General features: G+C 35.7%; 1 protein-coding gene across 2 annotated transcripts in view; it reads right to left on the bottom strand.

Moving 5' to 3' along the window:
- Positions 1 to 16,078, bottom strand: part of LOC143221741 (uncharacterized) — a 38,802-nt gene that overhangs the window by 10,422 nt on the left and 12,302 nt on the right. The window contains exons 2-4 of one of the 2 annotated variants that reach the window (XM_076447213.1): positions 2,878 to 3,120; positions 1,346 to 1,500; positions 162 to 373 (exon numbers count right to left, since the gene is read on the bottom strand). In XM_076447213.1, the coding sequence (XP_076303328.1) occupies positions 162 to 373; positions 1,346 to 1,500; positions 2,878 to 2,974 (464 nt within the window). In that variant the 5' untranslated portion in view covers positions 2,975 to 3,120. Of the gene's footprint in view, positions 1 to 157; positions 374 to 1,345; positions 1,501 to 2,877; positions 3,121 to 16,078 lie in introns of those variants that run through there. The other variant, XM_076447215.1, reaches the window with a different exon arrangement.

Genomic DNA, 16,078 nt, shown 5'->3' with positions numbered 1-16,078 from the left:
TAATGCAAAGATTTTTACGATGTCCATAGCTTTTTTATGCGTCAACCGATTTCAATGAAACTTTGTACATGTGTATAACTTCATTGCAATTAGATTTACAAAATACAGGTTTGTGAAATTTTCATTACAGGCACAGATAAAAATTCCGCATCCTTACCTACCCGCAACTTTCTAGCCTGGTGGAGATCTTTTCTTGCAACTTTGTCTCGCAAGGATGACTCTGGCTCATCGTGTAAAGCAGCCCGTTATTCCCTGTGCAGCCAACGTCCATAACCACTCTGTTCGGAAATTCCACGGTTATCCTGCCAATCGGCACGAGCAACAGTAACAGAGCCGCGAATCCGCCAAATGAAGAGAACAGGGACAATAAAACCTATGCATATAAACATACCGTTCATATCTTCTTAACCCCCTTGCCGTATCTTCACGAGTCAGACTCGCGATAGAGATTTTAACAAAGTCGTCCGGTCTTGAAACGTTTCTTTTTAGATGAAATCTTTGATTCGTTTGTAATCAATAGACTGCGGATCTTTATGCAAAGTAAAAACGTTTTGCATTGATTGTGGGAAGCAGGAATAACATAAAAATTGATTTCATCCCTTAATGACTGTGTTACATTAAAACCAACATTGTAACATTCTTGAATTTTTTAAATCTCTTACTGTTTTATATTTTACCCAATCAATTTCTTCATAAATGCATAAAGATTCGCAGTCTGGTAATCAATATTTAAGCAATTAACCAGGCTGATGAGAACGGAAATAAAAAGTCAACGAATGGAAAATTTCGAAAAATTTTCTAGGAATGCTATCTGAGGTATGTTTCAAATTGTTTAATTATAAGTAATACATGTATGTATGTACAATGTACAGTGACTCCCACTAATATTCGGATACTTTTAAAAATATCATAACTTTTTTAATATTGGAATATACAACCTGAAATGTTTGGTGAAGTTAGAACAGTTGGTTTGCTACACAACGTGACAAAAATTTTTGAAAAAAAAACTGCAAGTTGTCGGAATTGCAGAGAAAATACTAAAAGTTGTGTTTTTCAACTTTTATATGTGGGCTTATATGGAAAATTTAGAAAACACGATTCGTAGATTTGTATCAATTAAACATATTCAGAAAATTTCATCAAAATCGGTCGCGATGTTGTAATGAGCTACAAACTAGTACAAACGTTTAAACATGGTAAAAATTGCAGTATTTCACGATTTTCGGCCTCCAATTGGAGTAATTGTAACGATTCTTACATCTTTCAATGTCTGTGAAATAGAAGTGTGAAAACAGTTTGAGGAGTAGCTGTTGCGATAGAAAAATAGAACTCATCGGAATTTTACTTTGAAATTTCCCACACGATCTGCAAACATTCCGGCTAAGGGTGGCATCACCATAGCGATCACTGGCGTAATGGCACTCATTATGGCTGTCTCCTCCACATTTATGCCAAGCTCCCTCATATGTATCGTCAAATATGGATAAAGTACATAGAGTGCTGGAAACGTGAAAAAATACCTCGTTGTACTCGACAACAATATCAGTACTTGAGAACTTCAGCAATTTGATCTACATGCCAATTAGCAGACAGCGGATCTTCATGCAAAATCAAAATTTTCTGCCTGGAACTGCAACAAACCGGAGTGACATAGAAATGGATTTTTTGTCTTAACCCATCACTGCACGATTTTTTAATTGGGATGAAAAAATTGAAAGAAGGTCAGTTTTTATGTTTTATTTAAGGGAGAAATATTTTTAAAAATTAAGACAACATTTTATCAAATGAGATAAAATGTCTAGAATAGTAAGAAACGCATTCTTAGTTCACTATACACCAGATTTGTTAACTGTATCAGATATGATACACTATGCAGCGAAGGGTTAATATGTTCAATAGGTCGAGAATAATGTAAAAGTATTTTTCAATTTTTGATGTTTTAAATTACATCTACTCCTTTTTGTCGCAAATGCATCAAATCCGCTGTCTAATAATAATCATTTTAAATATTGCAGCCTTAAATACAGAAGATCCAAATTTAAACTACTATACAATACTAATTTACAATGATACACGTTAACAAAATGTCTTTTTCTTTTGTCAAGAATTTTACTATGAATTCAATACTATTTTGTATTGCTTAATATACAGTAGCGGACAAAAGTTTAAGACCGCTCTAAAGGAGACGATAACTTTTTAAATATTGTACTATACGATTTGAACTTTTTTGGGAAGCTAGAGCGATTAGTTTACTAAAGGATGTGAAAAGAAATTTTTTCAAAAATTGCAATTGATCGGAATTGTTGAAACAATACTAAAAGTTGATTTTTTTAACTTTTTTATGTGGGCCTATATTGAAAATTTAAAAAGTACGTTTTGTAGGTCAGTGTCAATTATATGCACTGTGAAAGTTTCATCGTAATTGGTTGATGCGGGGAAAAACGACAGGCATTGAAAGATGTAAGAGTTCTTAGATATAGGCCGAAAATCGTGAAAATCTGCAATTTTTACCACATTTAAACGTTTGTAGCTCATTGGAACGTAGACCGATTTTGACGAAATTTTCAGAACATGTTTAATTGACACAGATCTACAAAACGTATTTTTTAAATTATCAATATAGACCCACATAAAAAAATTAGAAAATCAACTTTTAGTATTTTTTCAACAATTCCGATCAATTGCAATTTTTGAAAAAATTTCTTTTCACATCCTTTCGTGAACTAATTGCTCTAGCTTCCCAAAAAAGTTCAAATCGTATAGTACAATATTAAAAGAGTTATCGTCTTCTTTAGAGCGGTTTTAAACTTTTGTCCGCTACTGTATCTGTAAATTGACAAGTTTAATGGATTGTGTATTATAATAGCGTTTACTCACTGGATGCCTGAACGAAAAATATCATTTTCAGGGGTAGCAGCTCTTTATGCCGGAAGTCTTTAATGATCCTCCGGAAGAAGCTCTTGATCAACATCATCTTGCCGCCGTTGGAGATCACTTCCAGTCGTGTCGAACAGGTTCGTAAGTAGTGACAATGATAACGTACAGCCGAATATTAAGAATAACACCGATCGCCGGACATATTTTCAAAACTGTTGCGTCACCGGTGCATGGTTCTCCTTCCTGTTGATAAAGAAAATCGCATACACCTCGTATCAGACTACGTGACCATTCGTGAATCGATGATTGAAAATTTATCCATGGGAACAATTTTACTTTATTACTTTAAGATTACTTTATTTAAGACGTTACATAAGTAAGTGAACACTAACGCCTTAGTACACACACGACAGTAATGGTATTTTCGAGTTATTGAAATTGAAATATCTCCTGAACTACTAACTTTTCGACATACATAGGTTAGTACTTTTTTATAACGAGTGTCCAGCTGCATCGATTGATGTACTAAAAAATACCTCATTCCATTTAAAAAAATGAAAAAAAGGTGACCTTCATATCTCTAAAAAAAATTACATGAAAAAAAAAAGTTTTGTTGGTATCTTATGAGCCCCATTTTACCATTCAACTTTGTCCTTCAGACATTTGACGTATCTGTTACGTCCGAGGTGTATATAAGGAATACCTAAGTTTAAGGTCACAATGTATTTATTTGATAGTACACAGCTCGTGGTCTATACGCGACTGACTCAGCTCGGATACACAAATTCGGCACCGTAGCTAGACTCTCTTACATGTATGGGTGTGTGTGAGGTTTACTTTTCTATACATTTGTTCCCTTGGCGATCTCAGTTACCGCAGTATCTTTAAAAACAACAAAGATATTCAAGGTGGTCAAGTTAGCCGGGACACCCTGTATACAGGGTGTCCCAAGACCCCTTCGACTCCGGGAAATGGGAGGTTCCTTAGGTCATTTGAAGCAACATTTTCCTTTGCACCAATGTCAGCCGGGGCTTTGTTTAGGAGTTATTAACGAAAAACACGGACCAATCAGAGCGCGACCTAGACGCGCGATGGCACGTTCAGCCCGGCGCGCCGGGAGACGAGCGCGGTGTAACGCCGCGATGCCGCAACGAACAAGAGTTTCTCGAGATTATGTGAATCTTCCCCGATTTGGATGAGCTTTGGATATGTTGTCAAGACCATGATTCTGAACAACATTTCCCTTTACAGTTTTTGTCGGCCGGCTTTAGTTTACGCGATAAGTAACTTGTAATTGTAAATCGATCGATGTACTACCTGAACTATCTCCTCTCCGATTTCGATGAGCTTTGGATATGTTGTCAAGACCATGATTCTGAACAACATTTCCCTTTACAGTTTTTGTCGGCCGGCTTTAGTTTACGCGATAAGTAACTTGTAATTGTAAATCGATCGATGTACTATCTGAACTATCTCCTCTCCGATTTCGATGAGCTTTGGATATGTTGTCAAGACCATGATTCTGAACAACATTACCCTTTACAGTTTTTGTCGGTCGGAAGAACTTTACTTGTCAATTCATATGGGTGGATCTCTTTACCCGACTTACGGCAACTTTACCCGAACGAGGGAAAAAGCAGAAACTGATTGTATTAAAACCTCACTTATTCAGCCGTAAATCCATTTGCTGCTTCGAAATGTGTGTCACTGGGTCACTCGGTGACGAACTGCACAGATGTCTTCAGGTATACGACAGTACCGAAAGCTAAGGGACGTACGGCCAGGTCGACGAACTGCACAGCCGGTGGTAAAAGGCCTAAGGGATGCGCGGTCAAGTCGCCGATCCAGAATTTCACTTTCACTTTCGAATCGATAAATAATTCGTATGTTTATTTCACACAGATGCCTTGAAATTTTTCCACACTCACAATCACTGTTCACATTTGTCAACACATAGTTCTGCACTAATAATAATTGCTTCAACTAATTAAACGATTATTTAATCTAATCACTAGACTGCGGATCTTTATGTAAAATGAAAGTTGGCTGCCGCTATTACAAGGGACAGGAGCCAGACAGATATTTGATTCTTACTGTGATCATTTTAAGAAGTTGAAAATAATACATTGGTGTTCTGACATTACTTTAATCTCTCTAGTGTCTTAAAATGCACCTACTCATGTTTGCTACAAATGCATGAAATCCGCAGTCTAGTGATTGCATTACCTGATTGTTGTGATTTGTGCAGCAGGACAAGGGATATGGCAATTATTATTAGTGCAGAACTATGTGTTGACAAATGTGAACAGTGATTGTGAGTGTGGAAAAATTTCAAGGCATCTGTGTGAAATAAACATACGAATTATTTATCGATTCGAAAGTGAAAGTGAAATTCTGGATCGTCGACTTGACCGCGCATCCCTTAGGCCTTTTACCACCGGCTGTGCAGTTCGTCGACCTGGCCGTACGTCCCTTAGCTTTCGGTACTGTCGTATACCTGAAGACATCTGTGCAGTTCGTCACCGAGTGACCCAGTGACACACATTTCGAAGCAGCAAATGGATTTACGGCTGAATAAGTGAGGTTTTAATACAATCAGTTTCTGCTTTTTCCCTCGTTCGGGTAAAGTTGCCGTAAGTCGGGTAAAGAGATCCACCCATATGAATTGACAAGTAAAGTTCTTCCGACCGACAAAAACTGTAAAGGGTAATGTTGTTCAGAATCATGGTCTTGACAACATATCCAAAGCTCATCGAAATCGGAGAGGAGATAGTTCAGATAGTACATCGATCGATTTACAATTACAAGTTACTTATCGCGTAAACTAAAGCCGGCCGACAAAAACTGTAAAGGGAAATGTTGTTCAGAATCATGGTCTTGACAACATATCCAAAGCTCATCGAAATCGGAGAGGAGATAGTTCAGGTAGTACATCGATCGATTTACAATTACAAGTTACTTATCGCGTAAACTAAAGCCGGCCGACAAAAACTGTAAAGGGAAATGTTGTTCAGAATCATGGTCTTGACAACATATCCAAAGCTCATCCAAATCGGGGAAGATTCACATAATCTCGAGAAACTCTTGTTCGTTGCGGCATCGCGGCGTTACACCGCGCTCGTCTCCCGGCGCGCCGGGCTGAACGTGCCATCGCGCGTCTAGGTCGCGCTCTGATTGGTCCGTGTTTTTCGTTAATAACTCCTAAACAAAGCCCCGGCTGACATTGGTGCAAAGGAAAATGTTGCTTCAAATGACCTAAGGAACCTCCCATTTCCCGGAGTCGAAGGGGTCTTGGGACACCCTGTATACATATAGTACTTTAAATTTTTCTAATTTTGTAATCTTAATAGAAGTCAGTTTTAATCAAAACGAGTTGTTAATAAGAATAGAAAATGAAAATTTCCAAAGACATTCTAGGTATGCTATCTACGATATGCTTGAAAGTTTTAAAGTATTGTATACTTGTCTTCCAAAAATCAATAAAATTCCACAAATACTTATACAGACAAAATTTTTCTTTACATTTTTACAATGACATATTTTTTACATAGCAGTGCACAGAGTTAATGATTTACAAGATTACAAAGAATACAAAAAGTGTATTTAAATATTAGAAGCCTGAGATTTCGGAGGCCGCGAAACCGAGAATTAGACAGGATCGAGTAGGTTGAACAGCTTGTGTGTGTGGTGATTTTTGACATGACGTCGACGAGCGAATCGTGACACTTTTCGAGGCAATACCGTTGCTTGGTTGCGACCAACTTTGCTTGGTCAACTTCTGTGCATGTCAGCTGATTCTCCGTTTATGACCGTCGAATACCGTACATCCGGTTACTGGTACGAGTTTTCAGCAGGTTATAGGACGAATAGGAATACGCCAATTAACCCATAAATGTTTGGTACGCTTATCACGAAGCTCGCGGAATAACCGAGAACTGGTCTTTGATAAAAAAATGTTCAATTCAAAAATATAGAAAAATATAACGCGGAGTTTATGCATCTACCAATTATTGGGCTGGCGAGAAAGTAATTTCGGTATTTTAAGATGAAATAGAACCCAATTTCTTTATTCAAGCAATGAACTTTAACGAATAAGATATTTTCCTTTTTGTTTGATGATCTTTTGCCAAAAAGAATAAACAGGAAAATATTTTATTGATTAAAGTTCGTCGTTTGAAAAAAGATATTCGGTGTTATTTCACCTTAAAATACCGAAATTACTTTCTTACCAATCCAATAAATTGCTACGATTTTGCGAATGACTTAAGAAATATTTCATTTGACATGAACAAGATTAGGTAATTCCGCGTTGCAAAGACACCCTGCAACGATTGAAATTCTCGGAATTCGAATTCGCTCGGGTAAAGTTTGTGGTTTAAACGCGCTCGAACACACACACACACACACATGTAAACTAAAGTGTTTCAGTATCTGCATCGACATTCGAAGTGTTCCGACCGTGACAGTGGTCCGTTTGTCAATATAAATGTCATGACTTTTACATAATGGTTTTACGTATACCGCTCGTAACGAGTGTAATGTTGTTGCACGTCAGTTTCCGGTCCGGAGAATCAATCTATCCGCGAATGATTATCGTCCGCGTAAACTGGAGTTCGTGTTGTGAAAACTTCATTAAAATCTTATTTACAAAGTACACTGTACATTGAGGGGAATTTCGAGGATGAATGAATGCTTACAAATCAAGAAAATTCTTATAATGAACTTACTGCGAGTGTAAAAAGTATTCGTACACCTTTTAAAACAGAACAACTTTTTTTATAATTGTACCAAAGGACCTGATTTTTTATAATCAATTAGAAGCATTGGTTTACGAAATGATATGCAAAAAAGATTTTCCAAAAATTATAATTTACAAGGTTACATGCAAAAATAAAGAAGGCATTTCTTATATGGGCCCGTAAACAAAATTTTAAATACAGGGTCATCCGTTTTTAAACGGCCAAACGTTAACCAGCTGTAGAGGACCCCAAATGGAACAACTTTTACCCCTATCACTTTTTTTGTTTCGGCCTTGATTTCCAGATAATTGCAAAAAACCATCATTTTTTGAGTTTACATAAAATTAAATATCTCAGGACTCCAATGATGAATCTTGATGGTTTTTCCTTTGTTTAGTTTAAAATAAGTAGGGGCATCTTTTTTATTGAATAAACTTTTTTGTATGACTTTCGGATCATGGTTTTTTTGGCGTGGGGCACACCGCCACTTTTCAACTTATTTCTTTCAGGCTCCACGGTGCGCCCCACGCCAAAAAAACCATGATCCGAAGGTCATACAAAAAAGTTTATTTAATAAAAAAGATGCCCCTACTTATTTTAAACTAAACAAAGGAAAAACCATCAAGATTCATCATTGGAGTCCTGAGATATTTAAGTTTATGTAAACTCAAAAAATGATGGTTTTTTGCAATTATCTAGAAATCAAGGCCGAAACAAAAAAAGTGATAGGGGTAAAAGTTGCTCCATTTGGGGTCCTCTACAGCTGGTTAACGTTTAGCCGTTTAAAAACGGATGACCCTGTATAAGTAAGTTACACACATGCTGAAAATTTCATCGAAATCGATTGAGATATACACGAGCTACAAGCTGTTAAAAATGGTGAGAAATTTCATCGAAATTGATTGAGATATACACAAGCTCAAGCTGTTAAAAATGGTCCCCAAAATTCGCAGGATTTCGTATCGCCTGGGAGCAAAAAATGACGCGGGATCCTGCGGGATTGCAAGCCCTAATCCGCAATCTACAATAGTAATGAATAGACTGCGGATCTTTATGCATTTATAACAAAATTGAGTAAGTGAAATTCAAAATTGTTGGAAAAGTAAAAAAATTGAAAATACCAATATTCCTCCAATATTCCTCCAAAAAACCTCCTTTATTAAAATCATTAAGGGAGGAAATAACATTCGATTTGGTTTCTATTTCTTGTAATCGATGCAGACAATTTTTATTTTGCTTAGAGATCCGCAGTCTGGTAATGAAAGATTGAATGAATGAAAGGAAGGATTAGAAGATACCTAAAACTTAAAACAGAAGTTTTCGCGATCGTCTGCTGCTCGTTCATTCGTTATTATCTATTGTCAAGCCTTCGCATCACGGTCTTTTCGTTGTTCGAGCTCGTCCCTCGCCTCATCTTTAATTCATTCGCGAACAATCTTCCGTGGCGATTGTTCGCCGAGGAAACTGCACTTCGAATGCAATTCGCGTTTATCGAGCAAGAACCGAGAGCCGCGTTTAGTAGTTTGATCAGCAAGTGGATGTTTATCGGCAAACTGACGGTGGTACATTGCGATGCAATACACACGGTTCGGGTCCAGAAATGCCGCGGAAACCGCGAACACTCGCGGCAATAACTCTGGCAAGGTTATGCAATACGTTTGCACGATGAACGCGACTGATAAAGCCGAACATTGCACTTTTTCATTGTCTCCTGCGAGCCATTCATCAATTGTTACTTTTGCAAACGATCTTGCTAGCTTAGTTATCGTTCGCAGCGTTTAGACAACTTGCTGATTACAATGATGTCTCTTTTTATTTATAATTGAGCCGTTCACACGTGCTAAAGTGATGAAAGTGATTCGCTTCACACCTTTGAATTTTTCAAATTTTTCTCACCGAAGTATTCTATTGACGCTTTACTTTTTGTCAGTCAAATTCGAATCTTTCAGCAACCAGTTGAAATTATTAGCTATTTATTACATCGACGTTCAGTAAGTGGAGCTTCTCTGAAATCCTGAATCAACGCATTCCACGTGGCGTTAATGGTCAATACGTTTTTACTCAGAATTTGATAGTCTATCGATTCATGATACAGAAAGTAAGTGTTACCATTAAAAAAAATCCTATTGATCTCCATATGTCACAAATCTAATAGTTAACGAGATATTATCGAAACAATTTTCTTTCTTTTCTTTGGATAATATCTCTTTAACTATTAGGTTTAGGACATATGAAGGTCAACACTATTATACTCAGAATTTGATACTCTATCGATCTATGGTATAAAAAATAGGACATTCCATTTAAGAAACTTAATTTGACTTTAAAATCCCGCCTTCTTACCATTCCCGTCCTCAAAAAAATTAGACTATATGATTGTACCCTTCATACCGAACAATTTTTGTAAAAAAAATTTTTTCGTAACTTCAGTGCGTCACAAGATATTTCCGTTATTTCATTTTAGAGGATTTTACCACGTTTTTATTAGCTCGCTTTCTTGTCTGTCTGTTTGTTCTGTAAAGGATTACATTTGAATACATTAAAGAATATTTTTATATTACGCAGCATTCTCATGTCGAATTTGATTAGTCTTGATTGATGAAAATGTATTATGAATGTGAAATTTTGCGCGAATCTCATGCAAAAATGTTGTTTTTAACCCATACCCCATGGATTTTAAAGATTCAGTTGAATCACCTACAAATGACTTAGAGCGATAATAAACTACGAGTTTTATTAGAAACAAAAGTTTTAATGAAATGATTCATTTACGTTTATTAATTATTTCTAAAAAGTTATCACATTATCATTATGAGTTTTGAGATTTTTAATTTTTGATTTTTTACGCGTGACGATTAGAATGTGTTCGTTGTTAATTATACAAATAAACTGTTGATCATTGTTCATAATAACTGATGAACTAATTTTTTTATATCATTCACTTAGACCACTTTCATGATTATGGGCACAATTGCCTGAAGAAACATACAGTAAGTAAAAAGTCATTCCATACCACAGTGATCGTTCATAGTTGGTGATTGCTTTATCAAAGTACCTATTGTTTCAAAGCTACTGGTAATGGAGAACCGCGTACGAAGTTCAAGAAGTATCGGTCGACATTGTTTGGCAAACAGAACAACGGACCATGTTTTAATTGTTCAATGTAAATTGTTTTCTCAATCCTCAGTTTCAAAACCTTCAACATTGGCATTCTTTAGGAACGAATGGTCTTGGTCCATCCGAATGTTATGAATGCATGAAAACGATCACTAACTCGAAAGATATAATAAATAATTCGAAGTTCAATGCTTTAATACAGAAAAGTATTTATTTGTGGAAAAAAGCTTTTTAAAAACCACGCTAATATTGAAATGCATTATTAGGAGAAAATAATTTTTTTCCTGGTTCTCCATAAAATACCGAGTCCGGTTAAACGATTAATAATATTTTTCCCCAAAATTTTAAACAATTAGTTCAAAATTTCTTCTGCTATAAAATTAGTGTCGGAATAGATGGAAAAATTTAATATAGATTTAAATAAAATCATGACATTAGTGACTATAAAAATAAAAGCGTGGAGCGCTAAACTATACTGACGTAATCTTCGTGGGTGCCTCCACACTTTTATTTATAGTCACTAATGTCATGATTTTATTTAAATTTATATTAAATTTTTCCATCTATTCCGACACTAATTTTATTATAACAGAAGAAATTTTGGTATTTCATGGAGAACAAGGAAAAAAATTATTTTCTCCTTTTTAGTGCATTTTAATATAACGTGGTTTTTAAAAAGTTTTTTTTATATATTCTATTTTCTACTTTTATTGTCATCGGAAGCAAGTGTGTATACAAAATTTCAGCAAGATTGGACTATGGGGAAGAGGACAACAACAACACGGAGGTTAATATAAGCGTGGTAATAAAAAATGGTTCGAATGTAAATTATGATAGCTGCCAGACAGAAATCTCTTACAAGAATTTATTATTTATTAAATAGATGGTCGTTCAACAATAACGCGGTAGGCCGACATGCTGGGCCACTTGTGACCCAAAAATTCTTGTAATATTTTCAAGGGAGTTCGATAAGTGAGAATGTCTACAATTCCGTTCCGCCAGAAAATGGCGGACATCAGCATCACCTGTCGATGAAATTACAAGATAGAAAGAGCGGAAAGTGCGAAAGAAAGACGCAGAGAGAGATTTACACTTGAATTCCTGATTGACAGGATCATCAACATTCCCTTCGAGATTATAGTGCACGTCGATACGACGACGGAAACGTAATTGGACCCTATCAATCATTTATCCACACTTCCTTGGGGAAAAGGAATTTCTTTCTTTCTCGGATCAATCAAAGAAATTCTACTTCTTCTTCTTCTTTCAACTCTTCTTATTTTTACGTTCCTCGAGATTCTCTACTATACATATATCATTACATCCAACAACAGATTTTGTGCAGTTACTACCAAAATCAGAGGCGAGATACAGAATAAGAAAAACTGACAGTATTTAGAGATAAAGTTATGACTACGTGGTAGTTAACGTGATTAAAGAAGAAAATAATATTCTACTTGATATTTACCGGTTTGTTGCAATTCAGATATAGATTATACTGCAAATTCTTCCATTTACAAGTGAAATTCTAACTTGCGCAAATCAATTTCACCATTTCACCCATTAAGAATATTTAGAATTAATTATTTATTTATTTCGATGAAATTATGTATTTATTTAGACACACGTGAACGGTATCATTACTGCGAGGGAAACATTAAACATATGTACTTTCATTTAAAAAATTTATCAATCAGAAAATGTGTCGTTATGATGAATATACATGTCTACACACAGTTTCCATACATTACAAAGTTAATGAATTGGTAATTTTTTTCAAATAGATATTTGATGTACATGTTGGCAATAAATAAAATTTTGAATTTCTTAACAATTAATTTACATTTTATTTGATTATTTTTTCACAAAAACTTGCGTAAAAATACTTCATTTCTAAAGGGTTGAAATTGATTTGCAAAAGGGTGAATTTGGAGTGAAAAACCTGTAGAAGATTTTGATTTCGCACGAAATCTGTTGTTGAATTGAAGGGATCGGTGTAAGTTACGTTTCAGTGAAATTATTTTACAAAATTCTCAGGTGTACAGATGTTTATCGAAATGTTACGCAACGAGCAAAGCCAGCCGGTAAACACTATGCTTTCTCATAAGACTACTGTGCCCATGACTCCTCCTACCCTGTCACGAATTACAGTAATTCATAGCACATGCGGCGATTTCACTGTCCGTCGATAGGGCTCCCTTCGAGATCTACGGACGGAGATAATAAGCCGACGATATACAGGCTTCCCCATAAATTCTTCCACATTGCTGCTAACAATGCAGGAGAACAGTGTGATATAATGAATTGAAGGCCCCAGGAATATTTATGCGCGACATACCGTTTCCGCAGGCTCGAGTAACGCACTCAAAATGCCGTGGACTCGGTCAAATTTTTTTGTTCACTGGAGATTTTTCAAACATATTAAAATCATCAATCTCTTGCCGTATTCTAACGAATCAGACTCGTGATGAAGTTTTTAACAAAGTCTAACAAACATAAATGTTATGCCATTCTTTTATGGATGAAACACAATTTGATTGGTTTGTAATCAATATTTGAGCTTTCAAATAAACATAGCCATACAAACTAGTGAGCAAAACTGATCACACACGCTTTAAATCAGAATAACTTTAATTTATGAATGGACCAAACGACTTGAATTTCTCTGTAAGGCTAGAAGAATTAGTTTAGTAAATGACGTCTAAAAAATATCTTGAAATATGCATTTGGTCGGAATTGCGAAAAACAAGTAGTAAAAATTGATTCTTACCACTTTTTTAGCTGGGCCAATAACGAAAATTTAAAAGATGTGTTTGGTCAACTCGTATAAATTATATATACGCTCCGAAAATTTAAAATGGCAATTTTTCAAGATTTTCGGCATTTTTACCACTTTTTAATATTTTAAATTTTCAACATGGGGGCCCCCATAAAAAAGTTGTAAACAGCGACTTCAACAACAATGGCAATTTTAACAAAAATTTTGGTCGCGTTGTATCGTAAACCAATTGTTCTAACTTCCCAAAAGGTTCAAATCGTATGGTCCAATATTAAAAAGGTTATCGTCTTTTCAAGAGTGTCCGAATATTAGTGGAAGTCACTGCAAATTTTCCATTCTCTTGTGCGACATTTTTGAGGATAAAGATTAACCACTTTGTAACTGTAAAGAAAATGTTACGGCAAGGGGTTAAAAGAAGAAGAAGAATTTTCTACTTGGTCCTTGTTGTTCGTAATCAAACGCAAACAATTTTTACGTTGCTTCAAGATCCGCGGTCTGGTTACAAGTTTTCGAAGATAAGAATTTTCTTGGATCTCTGATATACATGTGCCTCCATTTCCACTTCTTTCTATCGTGAGACGATGTCTTAGCAGACGACGTGACCCGCAACGGATTACAAGACGCGGGCACGCAGTAATTACCGCGAATTGCCGGAGCGTTGTCGGAGCTGAATGTTGGCCCATTACAAATGTAATTGCATAACTCGTGCATCGTCGGACTTTGTGGACGAGCCGAGTGCTAAGTATTCTCTTCCTGAAAGATTCCCTGTTTCGTTCCGCCCTCTGCGTTGCTAATACCTTTTCCTTTTTGTTTTTCTCGAAAGATGAACAATTCATTCGTACAGCGAGAAAAAAACCGAGGAAAAACGGAGAACGGAGACGTTCAATTCTCGCAGCCTTCGATCGCTCGTCGTCCTTCCGCGGAAATCTAACCTTCGTCTGCCGCGACACTAACTCGTCTCAAGGAGTTGGAATCAGTATGGGGACTCCATACTCGTCTCGCAAACCCGCCATATGTAACCCGCGGCGAACCTTGAATTGGAAACGTGTCCCGGATCATTGAGTTCCGACAGTTCTGCGACATTTCACTATTGACCTAATTTACAGGTTTACGGGACCCGTCGGGACTGTAAAATAAAAACTGTCTAAATGAATTGTGAAAACCCGAAGCTAATGCGGAACTAGACGTATACAGTTAGGAGCACAACTGATCACTAGACTGCGGATTTTATGCATTTATGACAAATATGGGTAAGCACAATTTACAGCAGTGAACATATTAAAAAGATTTAAAGACATCAGCCTATTGCTTTCAGCATAATCAGATAATTAAAAGAAGAAAGAAATTTTTATTTCACTCCTGTGTCTTGCAATCGATGGAAACATTTTTTATTTTGCATAAAGATCCGCAGTCTACTGATCACACTCACTTGAAATCAGAACAACTTTTTCATGAATAGACCAAACGACTTGAATTTCTCTGTAAGGCTAGAAAAGTTAGTTTAATAAATGACGTCTAAAAGATATGTTGAAAAAATGCATTTGGTCGGAATTGTGAAAAATAATAGTAAAAATTGATTTTTACGATTTTTTTTTAGCTGGGCCAATAACGAAAATTTAAAAGATGTGTTTGGTCAACTTGTATAAATTATATACGCTCCGAAAATTTCATTGCAATTGGTTAATTGGTTTACGAGTTATAAACGATCGAAAGTGGTAAGAATGCCGAAAATCTTGAAATATTTCCATTTTTACCACTTTTGATCGATTATAACTCGTAAACCAATTAACCAATTTCAATAAAATTTTCAGAGCGTATATAATTTATAAAAGTTGACCAAACACATCTTTTAAACTTGTAAAAATCAATTTTTACTGTTGTTTTTCGCAATTCCGACCAAATGCATATTTTCAACATATTTTTTAGACGTCATTTACTAAACTAATTCTTCTAACCTTACAGGGAAATTCAAGTCGTTTGGTCCATTCATAAAAATGTTATTCCGATGTAAAGTGTGTGTGATCTGTTTTGCTCCTAACTGTATATTCACAGTTCTGTATTTCTACTATAAAATGTACAGTGGGTGTATGTATAAAGTATTCGTACATCTTTTAAAAACGAATAACTTTTTCGAACTTAGAGCCAACAGCTTAAGTTTTTTTGAGACGTTAGAAAGATTAGTTTAATAGCTCTTGTGTAAAAAATTCTTTTTTTAATTGTTATTGGTCGTAATAGCGAAGGGAAAAGTGAAGGTGACGATTTTTAAATGTTGTGTTTTGTGGTCAATAAAGTGTTAGGGTGATAATATGTATACATATATTAATATGTACATATACATATATAAGATAATATACAGTTTGATTAAAAGTGAGTGAGACAATAAGCCAATAAGAGAACAGAACGTAGGTGAAAATATGATAAAAAATGGGAATAGGTCGTCGTACGCGAGAACGAGCCTTGAAGAGTGCCATTACAATATTATCTATTAATGCGCGAAAATGAGCTGACGTAAGCGAGTCGAAAAGACATTCGAGTTGCGCGTGCATGAATAATAACAAACTCTGCT

This window comes from Lasioglossum baleicum, chromosome 3 (assembly GCF_051020765.1).
Source record: "Lasioglossum baleicum chromosome 3, iyLasBale1, whole genome shotgun sequence".
NCBI lineage: Eukaryota > Metazoa > Arthropoda > Insecta > Hymenoptera > Halictidae > Lasioglossum > Lasioglossum baleicum.
Note: the sequence above shows the minus strand (reverse complement) of the source record. Positions and strands in the feature narration are given on the sequence as shown.